Here is a 24,621-nt window from a genome sequence, read left to right as displayed (position 1 = left end):
AGCGTAGGGAACTCTCCTTCTATCCAGGATCGGACTCGTTTATTGCGGTGGAGAGTCCAACAAAGGAAACGCTGGCCAACATATATGGTGGCTAACACAACTCTCTTTAACTAATGTGTATTACTAAATACTGATCAGCCGCGTCAGCTCGAAGTAAGGCTTAATGGAGGAATCGAGAATTTGCGGGTAGTAATTTCGACGAAGCTAAGTCTACCTGTCAAAGCTGAGGCCCAAGCTTGGCCAGCAGAAAATAGGTTTTGTCTTGTTAATATTCTGTCGTACTTTCTAAAGCTATTTAAATTGCTAACAGGTGCGACACAAATGCGGTAATTCGAAACCGGATTTTTTATTGAAGAAATTGACACCCTTTAATTACATAAGAAAGCTACCGATGAACTCTAACATCTATCATATACAAATTTAGAATATGGGCCAGTAGCAGATAGTACCATCATTATCAAAGGTATATTGTAACTGCCCTGTGAGACTGTGTTTAAAAGTTCTTGTCTCTGTATAATAATGGTGTATCTTTGTTGTACTGGCGAGTTCGAATGTTGCATTCTAAACCTATTTATATATAGATTTTTATATACCTCGTAATAATAATTTAGTATTTTATTGAACATATGTATTCTGATTTCAGTGCATATTACATTTGCTCAAGCCATATAGCGGGTTGAAAAACTTTTAAACCAGGGTGTTTTGATATATGTTAGATGTACTTCCCTTTCTAGTTTACATATTGACAACTCTGTACTTATGCTTTACATTACCATACCTAATATCGTCATCAACGACATATTAGAGAGTCAAGAATAAAATGCGTTAGGCAACTTATCACCATCCTTAAAGCATGGGAGCAACCGAATCGTACGAATTCGAATTTGCAGAACATGAAGGATGAAGTTGTCGCTCGATCCTGTTCTTTCAATCCAGGCTGTGCAAGGTTATGTGACTGTATGTTGTTGAGTTACCCCACTAAGTGTTGTTGGTTGCTACACCACACACCTGAAAGGATTTAAAATTCGAGATATCTGGTCGCAGTGGTTGTTCGAAGCCTCAAACTAATATTCTATAACAGTTTGTTGTTATAATTTACGACTTATCTCCAATGACATATTGACAATTACGCTTATATTAACCTTCTAGAACACAAACACATTCAAATAACTCTAAAAGGTAAAATTACACCACAAAGGCACAAATTCAAGAACAATCGCTCACAAAGTTGGAAATGCTGAAGTCCATACGGTCTTCATGCACGGTAAATTCTAATTACTGAACAACGGATAATTTTATAGAAGTAACATTTATTTTTCACGAACGTACGATAACAGTCAGCTCACTTGATATATATATATATGATCTAGGATCGATAAAGTAATAGCTTCATATGTATACGCTATAATGATGCACTCAACAATAATTAGTATTATATTATTAGGTAAATATGGTCCAGATTAGAAACATAAGGAGTCGCATAATATAAAGTAAATCGCGATAACCCAACGATAGCTTTTTTATTGGTAGAAGTTCATGGTAGATAAACTGAAATGAGTCCTAAGGACAAGTTAAAACAAGTGAGCGAAATGTTTGCCGCCAGTTGCGGACTGGAATAGCGCTTCGCTGACCTTGCAGCAAGCGTCTAGACAGAAGCAGCAAGGACGTGCTTGAAGTAGGTGCCAAACTCAAAGCTCGTATTGTCCTTTTCTTTAAGAACGTCACTAATATTACCCTTTCGCTCGTTCCTGCACCCGATTTTTTTTTACGGTTAGACTACGCCGCGCCAGGCAGATAGATTCTCCACTTATGATTTGTCGCAAATACGTCCAATCTCGATTTTACAACTTGTAAAAGCTTGGTGAGACTACATTCACAGAAACTCCACTTATCTAGGAATAACTCAACACTTTACCGTTTGAAGGATCCTTGAAGAAGACGACCTTCAGCCTGTCGGAGTGCTATGCTCCTGCAAGGCGCCAAGCCCTTTCGTACCTTCATCGGGGAGAATTTCTCAAAAGGCATGAAGTAAGCGTGCCAGAGGTAACAATAGTGCCACAGGAAAGTCCTCTCCTACTGACTTTTAGTCACAATGCTCAAAACTTGTGCACTGTACCTTCCCTAGGAAGACGGTTTGCTATCCAAGCAGAGTAACCGATGATCCGTTCATGCTCGAGATTACTTTGTCTTGTAGAAAGATATTTGCCACACTCTACTCAAAGGAAGGCCAGTATAGTTTTCACCCGCCCAGGTTTTAAGATCCTCTTCGTTATTAAATGCATGGTTACTATTTCATATACTGATAATCAAGGAAGCTGATAATTTTATGTCTTGCAGAAAGGAGAGTTTGGAGAATATAGTGGATGCATAAGAACCCTTTACCCAAGTTCTTGCAAAGCAGCTTTCACATTTTGCTATATAGAGACTATCATTGTTGTGGAAAAAAATGAGTTTGCTTCTTCTGCTAGGTACTTTCTGTTGTACAGTTTCATTCGCTCGATGCGACTTGACCATGCACAGATTTGTATTGGCCGTTTTGTTCTTCTCAAACATTTTTAAATGCATAAAATCCATCTAGCCCCATGAAACGCAAATAGTCATCTTTTTGAGATAGAGGCCTAGTTTAATTCTGGGTTTGGGAGTATCTCGCAGAATTACCCATTTTATCCGCGCTAGGACGCCACTTCCCGTCATCGGTAAGTGTTCTGTGTAGAAACCTGTCATTCCGCCTGCGTGTACCTCGACGCCAGGAGAGATATTAAGAGGCAAAGAGAAGCCGTGTTTCTTTTGTTACACCCACTCAATTTATAGTGCTGTTCACCTTTCGAAGCACCTTTCAAGCATCCAATTTTTGAGTAAATCCTGTAGACCTAAAATGCCTTTTGCTTTAACACGACTACAATCAATTTTTTCGCCCGATTCACAATTATCTCCCGGCAATATATTTTTAAAAATGCCGTCACTTTGCTTTCAACGGCACTAGATGGCCAACAGACGCGCAGTGCATCCTACAAAAAATCCAAAAATCTATCCTTGGGCTTTGCAAACCAGTTTCGAGCAATCATCGAGTCCTCGCTGTACACACGACAAATATCCCGAGCTGCTTCGGCCGTTGTTTGACCTCGTAAAAAGACAAAAAGGAATAATTGTCGAAAGTACACTTTTATCTAGAAACTTCACTTTTGAGCGCTGAACTCAACCTGTTCACTGCACAAAAAGATCACATCAGAGAGCACTCAACAGATTATTATTTAATGTAAAATATGAAACCTTCAATATTTTTTATAAACTTTTATAAACCTTAAGTACTTCGAATACTTTTTGGCACTCATTGGATCACTTAAATGTTTTTTTCTTTAAAAATCCGTAAGATGATTTCGATGTGCCACCAAGTAGTGTTACACACCTCGAATCAAATTGTGTCATGTCGATGGTAAACCTTAATTTCAAGGCACTCTTTGAGGTAGGAACTTCTGTCATGGCTTGCGTATTACCCACACACTCAGAGATTTCAAAGAAGGGTGAAACTATAAGACAAGATGGTTTCATCATAAGAACAGGAATCTCACGATCATGATCTTGCTATTAAGTAATGTTGTCTTCGTATCCGACGTAACCTGAGATTTTCTGCTAAAACGGAATAGGTTGCCTTTTATCAATCGGAAATCAATCTAGAATATCTCATAAACATATGTTTGAACTTAAAGTTTCGCACGTGTATGAATTCCTAAATGCTTTAAGTATACCCCGTGAACAATTCATCGAACATATGCAGCCCGCTAATCAACCAATGAATAATATTTAGCAACGCTCAGTTTGTCTATTCTTCCTTTTTCACGTAACGCATAAGCGTCTTGCAATGACATCGCTTGATGTGTATATATGTAGCCTTAAGGTGTGTACATACGTATATCGTCACCTTTCTGTTTGATATATGAAAAACTTTATCGCTTGATTGGCTGGGACGCATGATGAGGACTTAGCTTAATTGGCAGCAGATGCATTGTTGTTAAATCACATATTTAACCATTCGGTCCTATATTGATTCTATTCATCACGAGCGTCATCAAATATCGATATATACAATATATGCTGTACATCTATATCAGTCCGCTTAGTTAAAAAGTAGCAGTGAACTAACCTGCGTTTTGAATCTGGTAAGCTCCTTGTCGCAATATTGTTGTCGGAAGACAAGACTCAGAACTTCATTGGCTTTATATAACGATATGTATTTCACTATAAGCGGTACCTATTTAATATCTATCAAAATCATAAGCTCCTCAAGCATAAAAGAAGAGGAAGTTCATATTAGGGTCTTCGCACATGTTGGAAAATAAACTGGGAAAGTATTTCATGGAAAAGGTTGTTAAGCAACTATGTCGTCGCTGCCTTGTCGTGACACAGCAGTCGTTGTTGATTTTAACTAACACTAGCGCTGTTTAAAAAACAATTCATGTAATAAAGATAATAAATAAAGAATGCTTTTTTTAATAAAAATATGGCTTTAGATTTATTTCCTTAGCCTCGTATTATTAGGTCTCGTACTTGAGACTTGTCGAATGGGCCGCTCGTATAAATAATCAAACACGACTCCAACTGAGAATAAACCAATTCTTTGGAGATCATGCGGTACTATAGCTTCAAGGGTCGACTGGTTTTAAGGTACATAGATTTTCTAAAGTTTCGTATTGAGCTCATTAATGTATTTATGCTTGTACGTGCAGGGTTAAGTGTAGATTTTGCTTGGTTCTGGCGAGAAAAAGAACGTGAACGTTACAAGCTCATAAGCGGAGATTAAGTTATAATTTTAGTTATATATAGGTAACACTTAAGTTTATTTCACAACATGTTTATTCAACAATCGTGAGGCAATTTTGTAGCACTGTTTGTGATAAACTTTTGTTTATCTGAAATGCGTTCTGTCTCTAGCGACCATTTTACAGTACAAAAGTCAATATTTTGAAAAAACATTCTGATTAACGAGAGAAGATTTTCACTTCCTGATAGCTATCACTTTATAATTAATTGTTATTCCAGCGAAAAATTTCACAGCTACAATAGGCGCAAATAATTTTGTCAACACTGATTGATGTCCGGATCATGACTCATCCAAGAACGTAGTTGAGGAAAGGCGAAATTGATCGTCGCAAAACAGCTCGTACACGACTACGAGCCCAGGTTACCGATATAGGATCTTTATCGTGAGGTGTGCGCATATCGTGGCCGTGTGCTCCATTCCGAATTGAAATTACAGTAACGCCTTCACTGCCGGTTAAGATGCCGCCGTCAAACCATGGGTCACGTTGGTTATTACTGTACGTTGGCCAGTTTTATAGAAACATTTGAAGACAATTGAGACAGAAACATGACAAAAATAAGACTAACGGTGTGTAAAACTATGCGCCAAAAAACAAAAAAAGATACTATACATACCTCATTATTTACGGAAAATAAATTTTTTCAACTGGATTTTAATATAGACGATATATTACTTGGCAGGTGGCTCAATAGATAAAACAAATACGAAGATTTTTCTTGGCTAGAGAACGCAACCTGAAATTTCTTGAGAATACACTAAAAGTACTCTAGAATAAATGTCTTATAAGACCCAGACTTGTAATTATGTGATAAATAATAAATTTATCGAGACTATCAGGTGCAGTGTAGAAGCAAAACAAGAGATAAACACAGGCAGCTGAAATTTTGCTTTAGTGTAAAGAAGCCTTAACAAAATGATCACTTTGACGTAGCCCTATTTGCAATATTGTGTTAGCGTTAGTATGTATTAGTATTATTAATTGCATAAAATGTGTGGCCTACATTTGGGCCAATACATAGATTATAGGTATAAAGCTTTTATTGCTATACTAACAATATGTGACTTACTGACCTTGCATTGAATTTATTGTACCAAAGTAAAATTAGTCTAGACACAAACAAAAAGACAGAAGAAGAATATTGAAAGGACAAGAATAATTTGGCAAAACAATGGTTCAAAAGAAGTAATACTATATATGCCTGCCTAACAAAATGGTAATGAAGACATTTGTTAACTACTACATTAATAAAGAAGATCACTGTTAATCTCCCTATATAGCAGATACATAAAACCTACTGAGCACGTGTGATTCGCGGCGTCGCATGCGATATTGACAAATAAATCCTGATTTCTCCTTTAGCTTCTAATGCTGCGGACTCGTATGATTTGAATGATAGATTCCCACTTAAAAGTATAATAATTTGTTTGTGTGAGTATTCTACTCCCAAAACGCTCATAGCAGTCTGAGAATAACACCATTTGAAACAGTATAGATCAAAAGTATGTTCTCGTAGGTAGGCACATGTGCAAAAAGAGCACTAAAGAGGAAAATTCAAATATGTGCTGAATTTAATTCTTGGATCTGTGGCTTATGTTACATTATTCTTTGTGGAAACAACAGCAATGTGATTTAACCCGAATAACTATTACCAAATTATTTTTTTCCAGAGATACGAGCATATAATCTTAGAACACTTTTCACATCTCTGTAATAACTATCATGCCTAGAAATAAAGATTTACAGTTCTACGCCCGATATATCCGTTAAGCATCGTTTCAGATTATCGCCTCACAGCACGAAACGACTCCACTATATGCCCCTAAGTTTAGTGAAAGGACAGGTCCTTATTACATTATTGGAGGACAACTAATTGTCATACCCGTTTTTGCCTAACTAGCTACAGTTTTGTCTATTAGCTTTATTGGTCTTTTTCCTTAAAGAAGAAAAAGACACTAATTAAACTTACGTAACAACGATGTTTTCAACGTTGTTCAATCCTGACGCTCCCCCGAAAATGGTTTTCAGACGTTGTGGATCAGGCCAAACGCCAAATTTATTCATGCATTTACGCTGTACTCGCTTGAGATCCCATGCTTTAGGATTGAACATGTCTTCCATACCGTCAGAGCACACAGGCATGATGAGCTCTGTGCAAGCCTGTATAGGAAATTTACATACCCTTTTTTAAAATAGGTTTAAAATAGCTTAAAATTTAAAAAAAGAATATAAAAATTAGACGACACATGTCAGAAATTAATATTAGTAATATTATAATATGGGAAACGCTTCTCCAATACTCCAACAATAGAATTTAGAACAGTTTGATAAAAGTTCAGATGCATTTTCGTTTTGAACATAGAACTTGCATACCCAGTAAGTAATTTCTCACATAAGATACTTATAGTGTAGAAGTCTATGCATACATATTTGCTTAAAATGATGAAACGGTGAAGAGAGAACCATTCTAATTTATAAACACCTATCAGTATAAAAAAATAAAATTAACTCGTTTAATGGGAATCGACTGCCTCATCTTAAGCTCAGCACCAAGATATAATTGAGCTTCTAATGAGAAATGCATTGTCATCATTTATTTACGCATTTTTCAGGTCCGTAGATAAGTTAAATGTGAAAATATTATAGTAGTAGTATTAATTGGTAATCCCAAATATTTAAGTACTGAACTTCGTTTATACATAGGTGTATCTTGCGCACATTGGGTATAAAAAGAAGGTTTATTAACGAACTAAGAGGATCGTAAGTAGACTTGTAACAGTAATTTGTGTAAAATAAAGGAAAATCCATAATGAATTTAAAGCAAGTAATGCGCCTGAGTTACACAACAGAGTAAAGGTGAAAAAATAATAGAACCCAAATTAGTGAGGGTTAAGACTAGTGGTAGTTTCACTCAGGGCACCTAAAAGAGGCAGTTTGTGTCACTTCAATGTCATTAAGATGAAACGAGGCAAGTGTTCCAGTTACTCTCTCTATTTGCATGTGAAGCAACTGATAGGATTGTAAAGTAAAAGGTAAAAACCGCGCCCTAAATGCTCAAACTATGGTAAGTAGTGTTGGGGGACGTTTCTACATTTTATGGTGATGAGCGTCATTATCGTTGAGCTAAATAAGGATTAGTTAGCGAGAACATTGTGGCATATGTAAAGAAAGGTGAATAAGAGTAACATGAAAATTGTTTATAAAATTAAATTATACACAATAAAAGCGATGGTCTCAAGTTATTAGTATCGTTCTACATTATTTCTGTGAACAGTTTTGCTTACTGAACTTAAAGACAGATGACGTAGTTCAGATTAAAGTGCGGTCCCCGTTCCCCTACCACCTTGGTGCGGTGGTAACATGTTTACCTACTAGATCTAGTCTAGGTTCGAAACCGGAAGCAGACACAGTTAATCTTGTGCTTGGGGTAATGCATAACGGCAGTACCGGATTTGAAATCCGCAACATTTAATTGGGCTTGAGACCGAGCGTAGACACACTTCGTTTCATGCTAGGAAAGGCCAGTCGTCTGAAGCAAAGCTTGGCAACAATACAAGACGTAAAACTTGAAATATTCTAGTACTGTCTTGTATTAAGGGCCGTGAAGTTTGAAACGTGCATTAGAACTATCATCATAATTACGTATTGCTTAAATTAGGAATATAAATTGCTTTCATTCCTTGATTTAATTCGATTTTCGCCGTCCTCGGCAGGCCTTTAGCCATGTTTAGCGTTTTTCATATTGGTAAACGGCTGAGTATAGTCTTGGGTCTTTATCTTTTCTCACAGGTCGCAGTGGTATATGTGCAACCTTCTACTTAATTGCTGTGAATCAATTTAGCTGATTCAATCATTAAGAATTACTCAGTTTCTTGAACTCTACTCAATGAACACTGAATTAAATTATGTTTTATTTATTAAATTTTTTTAATTCCAAAAAAACACTGAGTTTTTTTTACAGATGCTTGAGAACTGATAAAATGTGTCGACGTGGACGTTGGGAAACATATAGTTCTCTATAATAAATGCACTAACGTATCGGTAGCACCAGCATGAACGGAATTCCCGGGATAGCCCAGTTGTGAAGCTGATGGATGTGTAACAGGTCGAATGATAAAAATATAATTTATTCAATTAACAAATTATAGCATATTCGCTTGGCTTCAGTTACTGTTTGCTAGCATAGCAAGGTATGATACTTTATTAGAAGTGACGTTCTTAATCATTTTACAAATTCTACGTCAGTTGAAGGATTGAAAAAATAAGCTTCCTCTACAAGACTCTAAAGTCACTCAATACACTTCTTTTAATAAAAGCGCGTTATTTTTCAAAAACCTATATTGTTTTTCAAAAAATAAAAAGGACTTATATCAAATTCATGTTAAAACTGATTTCTCACCCATTTTTATCCGCATGTGTAATATGCTACCACTGAATGGGCCAAATGTTAGCTTTTAGTGAAAAAGTGGGGTGCAATCTTAGCAGACCATTTAGGATAAGATTCGCCGTTTATAAATCGACTTAGAAAAAGGCGCTTTCACAGGAAGATGGCAAAGGATGCTGTACCATACGGTTACGAAAACAATAGGTTTACGAAGAGGAAGTAAGCCTACACTTGAACCTACTTTTCCTAAGTTGATGCTTAGGTGGAAATCTCAAGCCCTTTAAGCGAGGTTATTAAATCTAAATTGAAAAACATAACATGCTCACAAGGAAGGCTGACCAGATAAAGCTGCTAATAAGCGGGCGCCTCTGAGTTCTCTTCACGTAAGATTATAATGATTGTCATTTTCAAAGCTGTCTATAAAAACTCAGATAAATAGGGTCCCATCTATAATAAACTCCTTGTCTACCAGCTTGTTTACAACGCTTAAGCTTCTCGACTTCGAAAACGATTTTGCCTTCCCCTTTATAGCTTTGCTCATATATAAACATTCTTAAAAGCCTAAAAAGCTTATGATCAACTTATTTAAATTAATGCTCAGTTCGTCCCTATATAAACAATTTCTGAAGTTGCAACATAAGCTGGTAATATTTAATAACTGGCGATGTGTATTCACTCAGTGCATTCGACATTGCCTTTTAAACTAGCGTGGTCTAACATGCAAACTACCGTTTAATATATCTTTGTTTTATATTCTTTTAATTTTAATACCTGCTTCTACCCGCCTTGTTTACTAACCTGAAAACCCCACCCGGCGTTATTTCTAAGCGTATTGTCCAGCGAATAACAAACTACCTCTCCCGTATGGTTATAAAGGACAGATACGGCTTTATAAGTTGCTCTCATGAGGTCCCGTTCAGTTTGCTGATGATTCCACAGGTAATTGCATGCCTCCTAGAAAAAAAACACAGAATGAGAGAATATTACAGAGTCAACACGTATACATAATTATTTATAAAACGGATGGCTAGAAGTGATCCGTTTATAAAAATAAGGCGCTCTTTATACAATATAAGTAGCTTTTGAAGGAGTCTTCTAGGTTGCAGAAATCTTACGTGAGTTTAAAAGTACAGGATAATAGTTATAACCACTTTTGCATTCGATTTTAAATAAAGTTCCGTATACCTTTACGGGGTAAGCAGGTAGTTTGCCGAAAAGATCTGTTTCATACGGAAAATCCAGCATAGAAATTGTCCTGAAAGACTCTTTCAACCATCGAAAGAGATTTGATATATTATCTCCTCTTACAGGTTGGCATGTGTTGAAGGCCTCTCCAAGAAACGTCATGCCATCTCCTATAATATTTAAATAAATTGTCAGCGAGCAGCACGTAATAAAAGAGGAGACACCACAACTTACAAAGTGATACAATTTTAGTTAAATAAAAGAAAAGAAGCTAGATAATATTTCCCGTTTAAAAACATGCACTGTGCACATGTCGTACTTACTCGACGAGGCCATACTTTGAAGAACGTTCCAAATTCTTCGTATGCTCTGAGCGCAAGATTCCGATTCACTCTTAAATACTGCTGTGACAGATTTTAAAAATTTCCCGCATGGAACCTCGCCACTGTAATAGCCAATGGGAGCGCTTGAAGCGTACGCCCTACGTTCACATACAACAAAAAAAATTAAAAAGCACGAAGAAGCACTATGAAAAAACGTTAAGTGCTGATTGTATGCGCAAATTGTACATGTTATGTATAGTAGCCTGTTATACGGCACGATTAGACATCCAGTTACTCTGATGTTCTTTATATAACTGATTTCCGTAGAACATAGACCGTGCCATAAGTTTCATAATTGCTATACGGCTAAATGCAGATGTAAAAATATATTTTTCTCAAGTTACAGTAAAACCAAACAACGTACAGCTTTGCTAGGTGAGGGTACTTCACGCGCATCCATACGGCGAGCATTCCAGAGTAGCCAGAGCCCCATGTAATGAGATCGCTCTTTGCTGCTCCTGTTCGGTTTGCTTTGAGGTGGGCTGCTAGAGTGGCATAGTCCGCTAATGCCTGTTCTGTTGTTAAATAACCTCGACGTTCTGAGCCCTGTTGCCCAACGCATACGTTAGTTCTTCTATCTTTGTACCAATATTATAGTTCCTCCAAAATTACACTAAAACGGTTAAGCTGCATATCAGGCTCCACATATAAACAGACAGATTTAACAGAATCCCTTTTCTCAATTTTTGTTTATATTTGTCAATTCGACTCCAATATGTCTAATCTTGTGTGTGACATACGGATACCACCTTTCATTTAGGCAGTAATTATTTCGCAAATGTAACAGCTCGACGATGTACGCGATCTTCAACAATTTCTTCAATCTTCGTGAAAATGTAGCTGAGTTGACACCGCTACATAAAGTTTCTTGCAAAATATAATTCGATTGCTCCGGAAGAGGCTTCTTTTACCGCGGTGATGATTTTGCCAAAACTTTCTTTACTTAAAAGAGTCTAAGATACCGGCTTCAATGGGTCCTAGAATTGAATGCAATTTGGAGGTCAAATCAAAACAAAAACCCGAAAAAAGAATCTTTAAATGGATCGTTTTCGCGGAATCGACAATGATATGCGTACAACATAAATAAAGAAACTACAAGATACGCCCCCATCGACAAAGTTGTCAATGCTAACATTTACTGAATTTATGTATATATATACATAAGGGTACGGGTTTAAGTTGGGTTTTATTTTTCATGTTTTATTTCCAAGATTTTGTCCAAATAGAAATATTTTAATGAAATTTTTTGTCTGTGCTGGAAATGTTGTTCCTTACGTTCATGCCTACTTAATGTAACCACCATTCAAATTGATGACAGCTTTAATTCAGGTTCAAAAATGCTTACAGGCTCAAAGGTTCCCTTTAGAATTCTGTGAAAGCTTTCTTAACAGCATGAGTCAGCGGGTTGTCGTTTTCATGTTGAGACTTGTTGGAATCTTGCACAATAACGCTTCATACGCAGTAGTCCAACGAATTTAAATCTGGGCTGTCTGGCGGCCATGTGCGATCAGGTCAGAACAGGGTTGAATTCTCAAGCGATCAAACCTATGCTGATCGGGCTGTATAAACCCATGTACCAAGAACATCGATCAAATCTTTTGGTTGTACTTCCTTATAGGACATCTGCCTGACTTGTATGAAAAATAACGGGTGTCTGAAAACCTTATAAAAATCCGTGACATCTTACGCCAATTTATACAAAATTTCTTCACTAACGTCCCTAAGTGAAACAGAAAATTAGTTAGAAATGCATCTTTGGGAGGCAGCAGTTAACTTTAAGATCCGCACTGTTCTTTTTCTGTCATGAATTTTTTATTGTGCTGTGGCTTAACCCGTCTTCGCTTTTTTTGAAAGCCGCCTATTCATTTGGAACGTGGTACACTGTCGATTTCCGGTGTCTAGAATTTAAAAGTTTATAGTCTCGGTGTGGATTCGTCCTACGATTAAAGATTGGATAATAGGTGATCATCGCTCCAGTTCTAAAGACAACGCATTATAGTTTGACATAACAAGCTTGTTTCTTTGTTGCAGAAAGTCTCGTCTGGTGTCAGGAGGACCGGATGAATGTATGCCCATTGCGGCAGTCAGTCCGGCAAAATTATATATATATTATTTAGATTTTTCGGTATAAAATGCGAGATACGTTAATTTCATATCTACAAGAAATGCTATTTTATAACGGTGCAATTTTTCGCGATACTTTTTTTAATTTTCGAGATACACTCGTACTTTCTGGAAACTAAGACCGCACAGTCATATATCGTAACTTGAATTTTTAATAGGCAAGTTCCAGTGAGCAATAGGAAGTTAGAAATTTCGAATGACTTACAAATCTGAACATCATACTGTAGCCACAGCGACGGCGACTGCTCCCCATATTAATTTTATATTTTGTGAAAAAATGTATTACTAAAAGCACCGTGGTCCGTTACTTTTAAAAATTTTGAAATCAGAAACTTGTTTTGTAGAGACCTCTACACGAAGGCAAATAACCATGCGGAGTGATGATGGAGGTTGGTTGCTTAAGCACTTAAGTACTTATATATCTGTAAAGCCTAGATCTCTAAGACTGGAAGTCTTGGTAAAACTGGCCCTATCCTGTTTTATGATGTTTTGTTTGAGGGGTGAGGGTTCTATACGGTTCTAGGAAGTGAAAAACTGGTGCAAAACGAGGTTCATGCTTCAATTTACTAGATGCAGGTTTTTTCAGTTGTAATGTAGCAGCATTTCATCAAGTTCTCCATATATTTTAAGTATATACATTACCATACTCACGAACTATTATAATTGTTTATTATGTGGTGACGTTGTGATAGCTCTAGTGCGTTCCGTTCGGTTGGTTGTATAGTTAACCTTTTACTTGAGAGTACGCAAGAAAGCCAGTGCATGGTGAAGCTTCTTTTTCCTTTATTTAATAGCGTTTCCATTTTGTTATGCTGTTCTAGTTCGTCCATCGAGTTCTCCTTTTCAGCTTCGCCATACATAAATGTACCTTAAACATATCACGCTTGGGAGATTGTCACGAGGTAATTTCGCGTAAGACAGTGCTACAGGATCGAATTCAGTGGAAATTCAAAGGGAGATTAGCCTCCGTATGAGACCAAGCTCGTCTGCAGAGATAGAATTAGGGAGACTTCAGCCGATTGATCCGGCAGCACCTGATACTTCCTTGCGCCAATCCGTAGTACTTAACGACGATCGGCCGGAGTGAAGTATAAGAAGGAAACTGAGAATTAATGGGTAGTGGTCTCGGCGAAAAGAAGCCCTATATGGGCCGACCGTCGAGGCTGAGCCCTACATTCGGCCCATATAGAGTTGGTTTTGTCCTGGCACTGTTCAGCGGTACATTTAAAATATTACTCAACTCTTTGTAAAAAAGTGTTACTAAAGCGTTTTCAATTTTCAAAAAAAAACCGTTCGTGGTACGTTATTGTCAATGAACTTGCTTGCCCCTCTTAGAGAAGTTTATCTTACCAAGCGAGTTTATAGCCAGTTTTTTAAATTATCTTGATCCTCAGCCGTCAGCGAGCTTTTACCCAACAGCTGGTAGTATTGTTTTTGCAGGTTTCCGACATCCAGGTTACTATTTTTCATTGGAACCAATATTTGCATGTTTTTAGATTAACTGAAGATTGTTTTTCTTCACGCAGCCAACTCTACTGTTGCTATTATTAACGCCAAATACACAATTTATCAAGTTACAATGCGTTTCACTATAGGCGTACTTAGACTTGTGCCCATTTTTAGCAGCGCACTTTTGAGGAAGATTTGATTGTTGCTTTGATTTACCGCGTCTAACAGTGCTTTCAGAAAGATTAACACCTCTGTTGGTTTTGCTTAAAACTGATCTTGTGATTCTTTATATCGTTAATTATCTCATTCATGTTCCTTTTCCGTCACTTTTTGTGCTTGACATTACCTGACGGAGGTGTTCCGTCGGTACTGCTTTTCCATTTTTTTCTGTCTCAAGCATGACTCATGTATATAAAATCAGTTAGGAAACATAAGAGTAATTAAATTAGGGCAGTGTATTTGGTGGTAGGTGCATCATTACTTGTCGTATAGTCTATACATGCAATTAACATTCTCTACGTGAGAGCTTCTTTTTTCACTAATTGCATATTTATATCCATAGTCTGCATAGGTAAAGCATAGAATGAGGTAATGGGTGGGTTACTGTATTATTTTTTAATATGGCGGTATTGATAAATATTCACATTAATATCTATCATATTCGTGTCCCAGTTTCATAAGTGTTTTTCATACGCAACTCTTGCAAGGATAAGTCTTTCGTTTTTTTTTTCGATTGAAAAGTCCTTGTTACCAAATAAACAGGTTTTAAAGTTTAAAGTAGCGAAAGCGATTCACGAATTCCCTATGTAATCCTAGCGTGTCAACTGAGGCAAGGCGTCCTCGTTTTCTAAATTTGATTATCTTCATCTTGAAAATACTTATTTATATAACATAGTTCTCTGATGCAATGGATACCAAAGGACGAAGGATTCGCAGATAACCTAGTGTTTCGTCTAGCTTTAATGTTGCTTGAACTCTAAAAGTGGTAGCAAATGCAGATTATAAATTAACAAATGCCGCAAATAAGGGTAACACGCCAGTATACTGGTTCAAACGATGACTTTAAATTAATCGTTTTAATATCGTCTATGAAAAGACATATCTGATTTTTACAAAACTGTCTTTTACAAGGGCCTCGAAATTTTTTCAAGTTTTTCTGAGTAATTTATATGGAAAATACAACTTTCGCGAGGCTTAATGCGAGCACCCAAGCACAGTTCTTGAAAATGCTGAATGAACATTAAGTATTGCCCGGAACAAGTTATCTTTCTATCCCCTTGATATAAGCACCTTTTTTTCTTTCTTTCCGTTCTAGATCAATATTACCTTTCATGTGCTTAGTAAGCTTGTCTCATTACCCGTAGCATTTTTATATACAGTTCGCTGGGGTTTGCTATAAAAAACAGTCATATGGTGCTTAATCAATGACAGTGTAAAGCTTATCTCATGCAGCATCGCGCCTTCTTCTGTACAGATCTGATCACCTTTGCCTTCGAAGCACGCCATGTGTAAGGACTGTTCTTAACGAATGAGTGTGCACTAGTGCACAGAGTCTCTGGCAGCGCTAACCAAGAGCAATCGGTTGAATGGACAACTTACACTCAAGGCATCACATAACCAACTACCCTGTTGACAGGCACACCACTTTACAGTACAGTTATCTGTGTTACTCACTATGGTTTCATGTACTGTTGAACTCTTTCGCCAGAGTTCTTTTCAACTTTTCCTCCTGGTACTTGCTCGCTATTAGTCCCCACATATATTTAGCCTTTGATGAAATTTACCACCACCTTTAAGTTGTACTCTCGAACAACTAGACTCCCAGTGCTTCACTTCAACAGATTAGTATATAAATTATGTGTTGGCGCGACAATGACATACCTAAGACGTAAGGTATTAATTCAATTTTGATGATAGTCATTTCGTCTTCTGCGAATCAATTATGGATTTTTACAAGTGCTGATTTTTCTACGCGCGGTCTACTTAGATCGTATAGCCATTGTGATGGTGATCGACAGGTAAGGCTTGAAGGCGAATGCAATGAAACTCTTTTACAGATCACAAGCAAGAAGGCGTACTTCGGTAAATTCGTACAAAAAATATTTGTAATGGATACTCTCACTGTCCTCAAAACGCGTATTCGTAACGCTTTTTGCCAATCCAAAATTGCCAAAATCTGACAAGATGTGCATACGTATAATCGTCTTCGACTTATTTGGTTGATCAGGGGAATAAGTAAGATCTTTAGTAATTATTATGGGGCTCCTATTAATTACTTTTTCAAGAAGTATACTAGATGCCCTAGTATATATTATTGCAATATATAGCAATTTTATTATCTTCATTGTCTTTAATACTAAAATCAGCATCAGAATGTTTAAATTAGGCATCTCGATTTTTGTAACCTTTCCGTAAGTTTGCAATACAATTTAGTACATGTAGTTCGAGCATTATTTATGATCTATTTATTTGGGTACCATCATTGGACAGTGTACTTGGGGTATACTGTCCATTTAGAAACTTCTTATCCGAATACATCCGTCTTAATGGGCAGTGACTTTTGTAGTGTTATTCCAAAAGCGCACTTGATTCTCGTCTCTTGCGTATAGTGTTGCAACGTAATGCATAGTCGACTTGGGCGTGAGATAGAAGTGTTCCTTCTACATCCAGCTGAAGCAATTAAGGAGTTAATTGAAGGTCGATTTGAGTTATTATTGCGAAAAAATTCTTGACAGCTCATTTGAATTCGCCTTCGCTGATTTTGCTTACCTAAATCTTATTGTCGATTTGTTGTCAGCCACCCCCGCTCATGGTTCGATGGTCAGCCATTTTTCTTGAATGTTAGAAAAGAATTTCAAACACTAATCTTCAGTTACCAAATATGGGCTACGCTTTTCGGCATTAATAAAAAGTTTATATTAAGCTTCCTTCGAGCCAATAACTTTATTATTCTTTCAGAATGAGTCTGAAACCCTTTATCTCGTTAATGAGCTCCAGTCAGTGCCATTTAAATTTGCGCATGCTCCATAACAAAAAAATCATGTTTTTTTAGTATTATAAGTAACACGAAAAATTCAAAGGGATTTAGAAGTCTGCTAGCTTACTCATGGCTAATTTCAGTTCTTTGAATTCAAGTAGCCTCAAAGCAACTTTTAGAGAGAATTAGCGAAAATATTATACGTATATAATATCCAGTGCGGTTTAGTAGAACGAGAATTCCTTGGTTAAGTTTCAGAACTTCCGAATTGAAAAAAATATTTTGAACTATTGTAATAACTTATAATGTGTTCCTGGACATTGTTGTTTGCAGTTTTGTAGACGCAAAGACGCTACCTACCGAAGTAGTAGATGATTGACGCCTACCTAGCTGAAAATATCATGTGGAGAAAGGGAGGGGAGATTAACGGTTGCAGCAGAAATGGGAGGCTTTAAAGTTAACGTGGTTTATATGCAAAAAGATCTAGACATAACAGTTATTATTAAAATGTATTGATTATAGTACAACAATGGTGTCGCAGCAGAGTTTTTTTCTCGGTCACGTATCATTAATCATCGGTACTGGCGCAGAGCTTTTCTTTATTATTCATTCACTTACATGGGAAGCCAACTTTTGCTTACACTTCGTCAAGCATATTTTATCCTTTAATGTATAGCCATTGAAGTTGAGCTCGGCACAAAGCTTCAACAGCCAACTTACACGAAAGAAAAACAAGTGTAACATTTTGTCTAATATACAGGTCATATATCCTGGCATCTGCACTTTAACATTAAGTTGAGTCGATTTGTGTTCACAAATGATTCATTTTTTGCTCAACTAGCTTGTCAATGCTCTCGTTCCACTCCGCGCAAACGTTGTTGGCAAATATGCTAGCCGAAAGGTTTTAATTATTTTTCTTTTCGATACGGCCAGGTAGCTTAAATAAATAGTATTAGAAAAACTGTACGTGGCATGTCTGAGAAATTACAGGTGCTAATGCTTGCTCGAGGATTAAGAACGGTGGAAAAGCCCTGGCAGAATTACCGATGTACGCTCTCTGTGTATTAGACATAGAAAATATAGATTGTGTTCGACAAATATACTATACACAAGATAACCATGTTAAGAAGCTAATAACCTTAATAAAAACCTTCACTATCTATAAATTATTTCGCATTTTATTATCAAGTTTTTTGTTCTATTATTCATTGCATTTTTGTTATAAATTTGTATCGGACATTGCCCAATGTACATATTCTCAAGAATTCTCAAGAACCCTTTCTCTTGTCATCTAAATGTGCAATTGAATAAAATCTCGCGGTCATTGTTTTGCAATATTTGAATTAAGTTTACTTTCATAAACACGTACATTTTTTTATCGGTTAGGGTCCTCCTGTTCCACAAATCTTTTGAATACATGTATATGCGTATAATTCTTTTTTATCCGCGCTTCATGCCAACAACATCTCACTTAGTAAGTATCTTAAAGACACTATATATCTAAACCAGGAGGGTAGTAGTAATAAAAATAATAATATGATTAATATTAGTACTTAAAATCTCTAAAAGGTTAGAAAATCATATGTTCAGAAAAAGATATAAAAAATAAAAAATTTCACAACACTTTTCAACCTAGAACGTTTGCTATTTATGTCTCTGTCAAGAAAGTTATTAGGTTGTCCAGGTACAAGCTTTTTTTTGTCTGTAGCATGGGGGCTACCGTATAAGATCATAACATAAAATATTGCATCTTCATAGTAAAAAAAAAAGACAGATTCGGGATAAGCAAATTTTGATGCAACATCGCATTTGTATTAACTCTAACGGGCCCATAAAGGTCCGTAAATGTAATTTTCTCTACCAATGGTAGGAAGCGACTCTTATGTTTCGAGTGTTACGACACATGTGGAATATATGCATGGACACAAATCTTGTTTCCAAAAAAATTGCCTCTACATTATGCAGGTTAAGCATGTACTGGTGTAGCCACCAAATACCTTTCTTCTCGCAAATCTTAAACCTGTGTCCTAAGAAAAAAGTATATATATAGCAAATTTTGTAGCAAAAGTGTAAAATATTACATTTCTACTCTGTAAAAGAAGGCTAACATGAACGTGAGTGAAAAAAGAATTCATGGAATGAAACAAGTTTGGTCAGCCTGCGAAATAACGTCCGTACTATAGAGGCATAAGATATATGCAAATCGCGAACCTCACAAACATAAGAAGACCGATGATAAAAGGTAAGGCCAAAAAGTTCTGTATGGAAGTAGGTCTTTCAGAAAGCATATATTCTCTACCTGAAAAAGCTTAAGAAGTTGTTTATGTAAATGTATCCGACAAGTGTAGCCTGAGTTTTATAGCCGTTAAGCGTTGTTTTAAATGGCTAGTTCTCAACACCAAACGAAGGCTCCCTATATCCGGTTTCGCTAGGCTATCGCATGTGTTTCCAAGTTTAATAGGCAAACACGTTATTACAACACCATTACGGAGTCTCATGTGGATGGATTCAAAATACCAATTGTATTCATTAGACAGTATTCGTGACTAAATCTAGCATACTGCAAATACGTCTACATTAATATGTTCCAAGATAGTCCGGAATATTGGCCGCTAAAGTACCCCAACCCCACAAAACCTGAAAACGGTACGCTGATGAGAATTTTCTTTTATGTCCTAGAACTTCCAGAAATATATATAAAAATGATAAAGTCGTATTCGGCAGCAAATTAGGTGTTGAGAGCTGGAGCGCTACAATTACTATCATTCGCCAATTGTAAAGTTTACTGTTGGTTTTACAGCAGAGCGTCCCAGTTAACTTATTTTCTAGTTTGGAAACAGATGTGGCGACAGTGAGCTACCTTCAGTAGCTTGTTTAAATTCATGTGTCACTTTAAACTGCTTACAGATAGGAGGTTAGACCTAGTCATAATGAGAGTATCCTCGGGGCTGTTCCACCGACTAACTTTGCATAAAGGATAAGGTTATTTTATTACACAAACGAAAAAAACATAGATAGCAGATAGACGCATTGTACTTAGAAGTATCTAAAAGGCCAAAATAACAAATACATCTTTTTGCTTTAATATCTCCAAAGACAGTCCGCGTGAGGTTTATGATAAGCAGAGGTAACTGGGGAATGGTAAACTATGTGACAGGCGCTTTTGCGAAAAATAAACGTTGAACCCTAAACGAAGATACGATTAATATTAAGCACACATCGTAATTTCTTTTATATATCCTTAGAATCTTTCAAGCCTGTTCTTATATATTTTACATTTGTACATGAAGCTACATAACTATAATGATGGACTGTCGATATCGGTTAAGCTAGTTTATCATCGAGGAGCCTTTCTATGTACCTAATTTCGAGCCGTACGTCAAACACGATATTTCTATTTTTCATCGGTGGCACTAATACGGTTTTATTATGGGCAAAACACGTTTTAGGGTCGTGCATCACCTGAAGGCATTATGGTAAAGCTAAATTCTCAATTTGTTCAGCTAATTATCAAATTGTTTCATATCTTCCTGGCACACCCTGTACATTACAAGCGTAACTTACATAGAAAGATGTTTCTCCATATGGCATCGAATCGCCATAGTATCGATGCTCAGCGAACACCAGTAGTGCTTTGAATTCTCTTGCCCACGTAAACATTAAGCCCTGAAAAGTAAATAGAAACAAAGATGGTTTTACATTGGAAATCTTCAACTATCTTGGCAACTATCTTGGGAAACCTTAGCTGATAATTGTTGGCTCCTATGTAATAGGAGAAAGCATTTTCGTTCAAGTATAGGGTATCTAAGAAATTGCCAGCCCATTTTGCCTCTCCTTCGTTGTATGTACATAAACAAGGGCTAACGGACCATCGAGCGATAAATTTAGCAGTGTGTGCACTTTGTAGTGATGAAGCGCTACGGTTTATTTTTCGTAAAAACCTACTATTTAATAGAAGCCAATTACGAACAGATCAAGAAGTACGGACAGACTGGCTTCCTCGCAAATAGAGTGAGGCCATGAAGATCATGAACCAAACGAATATGCAATGAGCAGTACTATATATATACCTTTCCAAGTACACATTGTTTGTTGGGTCATAATTGCCCTTCATTTTCGGAATGTAATTAATTTGAAAGAAAGGATAACTAAGATTAACTTTTGAACAAAAAATGTTTTAAAGGGCTATTGAAAGTATGAAAATTCTAGGAGAAGTACAAGGATAATATATGAGGGAAGTTGAGATAAGTCTACCTAGGCGACTTAAAATTAATCGGATAAAAGATTAAGTTGAAACGGTATTGCTCAGGATGTTCACGGACAATGTTTCGGAAGACCAAGGATATCAACAAACTTTACGAGCTAACAACTTGGGAGCTAAAGCGAAGTATTTCGAAAATTTATAAGACGATCAAGTAGTATTTTTGGAATAAGCAAATCAAGTGTTCCTTGCATTTTAAGATACTGTAAATAAAAAAAGTTTCGTTTTTACAATGGTATGTGGCATCAATGAAGAATGGAACGGAATAAACAGTCTTCGGAGAAAGTTGTTAAAACGATAAAAATACATTCAAAAGATTATCTAAACCGTTCTTTTTTTAACAATACAGTGATTAAAGTTAAGTACTTGAGTTTACTGCAAGAATTTGTTTTACTATACATTTAGAAGAACCTTAGTGAAGATGGAAAATTTTATTTCCAACAGGTCCGAGCATCTGCACTCTACCATCATGATGCATAATCAAAATTGATTAGAATCTTTCAAAAATATAGGGTCGAAAATAATCTAATGCCAAGGTCTTTTATTGCGACAACCTAAAGATAAAGAAAATCGACAATGCTGGAAGGAATAGAAATTGCAACTCAGCAAAAATGAGCTGCAATATTAAATTAAAAAATAATAAGATGTCTGTTAAAGTTTGTGAATTAGTAGTCTGTGTTATCAGCAGTTTCTTGACCAAAGCAATAATAATTTGGAACATGCACATTCTTTACTACACATAACTAAAAATTGAAGTTATAACCGCTCAAACTGTGTATACATTTTAAGGTACCCTAATATATATGTATATATATATATATATATATATATATAATGTTCGAATCGTCAGATTTATTTTAGACAACGAAGCTTTTATTCGATATGAGGTTATATCCGACTTTGTTGAATTAGTTCATAATTTAGAGCTCATCTAAAAAATAAAACCATACAAATGTCTTTATTTGTAAAGATCTAAATTTCCTTGCAAAATGAATATGAACAACCAGCAGTTGACATAAGTATAAAAATCATGAGCTGCAGATGTCTTTAAATGAAATTAAGTGGCTGACATTATGAAATAAAGTTTTCGATTCAATTTAGAATCTAATCCCCTATAAAATCATTTTTATAACGTTCTTAGATCGATTTAATCGAGATATGAATATGGATAATCGGACTTTCGAGTCGAATAAAGAATTTTCAGTATGCCATTTCTAAATATAAATATATATATATATAAAATAAATATATATATATAAGAAATATTCGAAGCATCTTTAGTAATCATATTGTACAATGTATCTAACTTAAAGAGAACCAGAGTACTCTACAAAAATAACCTCAGAACTTATTGCTTAGTCAATGATTGAACTATTAGATTTATTTGCCATATACATTAATGACATTAAAAACAAAGAAAATTACTTAAAGATGGCTTTGCCTTTTGCAACGAAGTATCAATACTTACCGTTTGTTTGGCGTGTAACTCGACATGCATTTCGCCTCCACAATAGAAAAAAATTGGTCCTCTTTCAACGAACTCCTTATCATAAATGAGATATTTCTGACGGAAGGTGTCTCTTTTGTGGAAACCAAAATGATCCACCCGTTGATCGAAATAGTGCACAGTATATTCCGGAAGCTCGTCGCAGAGTTTCATAGGTACCAGCATAGCACCAATAAGGCATAACATGGTGGACTCTGTTACTAAAGGAGAATTTAACATCCTGAGTGATACCTGTAAAGCTTTCTATCGAATTTATTACTTTTTTCACATTAGAGCCCGTCTGTCATACTCAAAACTTGTTATTGCGCTCGGAGTTCAAAGCACGGCATAAAAGTCTCCATAAAGCTCCTACACAGGTAAGAGGTCAAGAAAGAAGCGGCTTTTCATAGGTAGATCGCATTAAAATTCAGTGAAATTTTTCTGGTCTTGCTACCATTTCTTTTTTACACAGATAAACGGTACAGTTAAAAACGTCTGCCTATCAGGGAGACAAGCGGCAGAAGCGTGGTACTCGTAATGGCATTAGTTCAAAACGTTTTGCTGTTCCACCTCCGCATTGCAAGCGAAGAAAGTAAAGGCGACGGCGAGGAGGTCCGTCTACGAAAAGGGCCGAGGGAGGTATTCAAAAGCGAATCCTAACAATTTAATAGCATATATTGTTTGATTCTGTTGTCTTCTTATCTTGGCTAGAAATTGCAACAGAGCATGACGACAGAAGCAAGACAAAAACAGACAGAGATAGCAGCGGAAATACTTGAGGAAAAATTGAAAATCTCCCTTGCGGGCCATGTGGAAGCGTCAGCCGACATTCTTCGGGAATAAAGCAGCGGTTAGTCGAGCATGCGATCCGGGCAAGCAGTCATCAAGCAGCCGAAAATAATGTCAGGTACCGACAGCTACCGGGGCAACAAATGCTAAGCGGGTATAGAAATGTTAAAATACATATTCAATAAACATGCGTTGCGAAAATATTTACCGGGAACGATTATAAGAATTTACTGTATTACTTATGTTATTTTCAGACTTGACTGAGCTAGCACGTGTGCTTTTCTATGCAGCTTTTTTTTTTAAGATTTTTGAGCCTATGTTTGAAGAACCAAGTATGTAAGTACTTACTGACATGTGTTTACAAAAGTTAAGCCACCAAACTTGTATGTATATACAAATAGGGCTTTAAGAAGGAATAGAAAGAGTGCAAACGTCTGTTGAAGACTCCAGTGCTTTGGTGCTTAGTGTAGCAGCGTATACAATACGCAGATCAACATGAGGATGAATAGAACAGTAACAAATTAACGTATTAGCGGGTACAACGTTTCAAGTTATTCGCGAAAAACTTAAGTACTAACTTCAAAATGAGTTCTATAACAAGGCCAAAGAAACCCGAATAATATTATTTGCTTCCAAGTGTTCTCAAGCAAAAAGCAACGGTGAACAAATATTTATTATAGAAACAGCAACCAATAGAAGGACCGACCGCTGTCACAAGTCCTTGAATCTATGCTCAACAGAGTTATAGACGTCTGTCGTAGAAATG

At 36.4% G+C, this 24,621-nt stretch overlaps 1 protein-coding gene across 2 annotated transcripts; it reads right to left on the bottom strand.

Annotated features, from left to right (window-relative positions):
* Window positions 1–378: 378 nt before the first annotated feature.
* Window positions 379–23,602, bottom strand: LOC111271484 (lysosomal Pro-X carboxypeptidase). Of its 2 annotated transcripts, none has more exons than XM_022852313.2 (8): window positions 23,049–23,602; window positions 20,884–20,985; window positions 11,134–11,315; window positions 10,710–10,867; window positions 10,387–10,556; window positions 10,000–10,155; window positions 6,787–6,977; window positions 379–1,008 (listed from the first exon to the last, which is right to left on the bottom strand). In XM_022852313.2, the coding sequence occupies exons 1-8, from the start codon at window positions 23,304–23,306 to the stop codon at window positions 996–998; spliced, it is 1,230 nt and encodes a 409-aa protein (XP_022708048.1). In that variant the 5' UTR covers window positions 23,307–23,602; the 3' UTR covers window positions 379–995. The 2 variants fall into 2 exon arrangements, with proteins under 2 accessions (XP_022708048.1, XP_022708047.1); XM_022852312.1 differs by lacking the exon at window positions 379–1,008 and adding an exon at window positions 4,483–5,313.
* Between the last annotated feature and the right edge of the window lie 1,019 nt (window positions 23,603–24,621).

Source organism: Varroa jacobsoni, unplaced genomic scaffold, assembly GCF_002532875.2.
Source record: "Varroa jacobsoni isolate VJ856 unplaced genomic scaffold, vjacob_1.0 contig00672, whole genome shotgun sequence".
Lineage (NCBI taxonomy): Eukaryota > Metazoa > Arthropoda > Arachnida > Mesostigmata > Varroidae > Varroa > Varroa jacobsoni.
Note: the sequence above shows the minus strand (reverse complement) of the source record. Positions and strands in the feature narration are given on the sequence as shown.

What these genes read in the sequence shown, in the direction of transcription:
- LOC111271484 (XM_022852312.1), bottom strand. Translation starts at nt 23,306, where the DNA reads ATGTTAAATTCTCCTTTAGTAACAGAGTCCACCATGTTATGCCTTATT. An exon ending in TACCCTCACCTAGCAAAGCT is followed by an intron (nt 10,868 to 11,133) that starts GTACGTTGTTTG and finishes ATGTGAACGTAG; the next exon opens with GGCGTACGCTTCAAGCGCTC. An exon ending in TCAAAGTATGGCCTCGTCGA is followed by an intron (nt 10,557 to 10,709) that starts GTAAGTACGACA and finishes TAAATATTATAG; the next exon opens with GAGATGGCATGACGTTTCTT.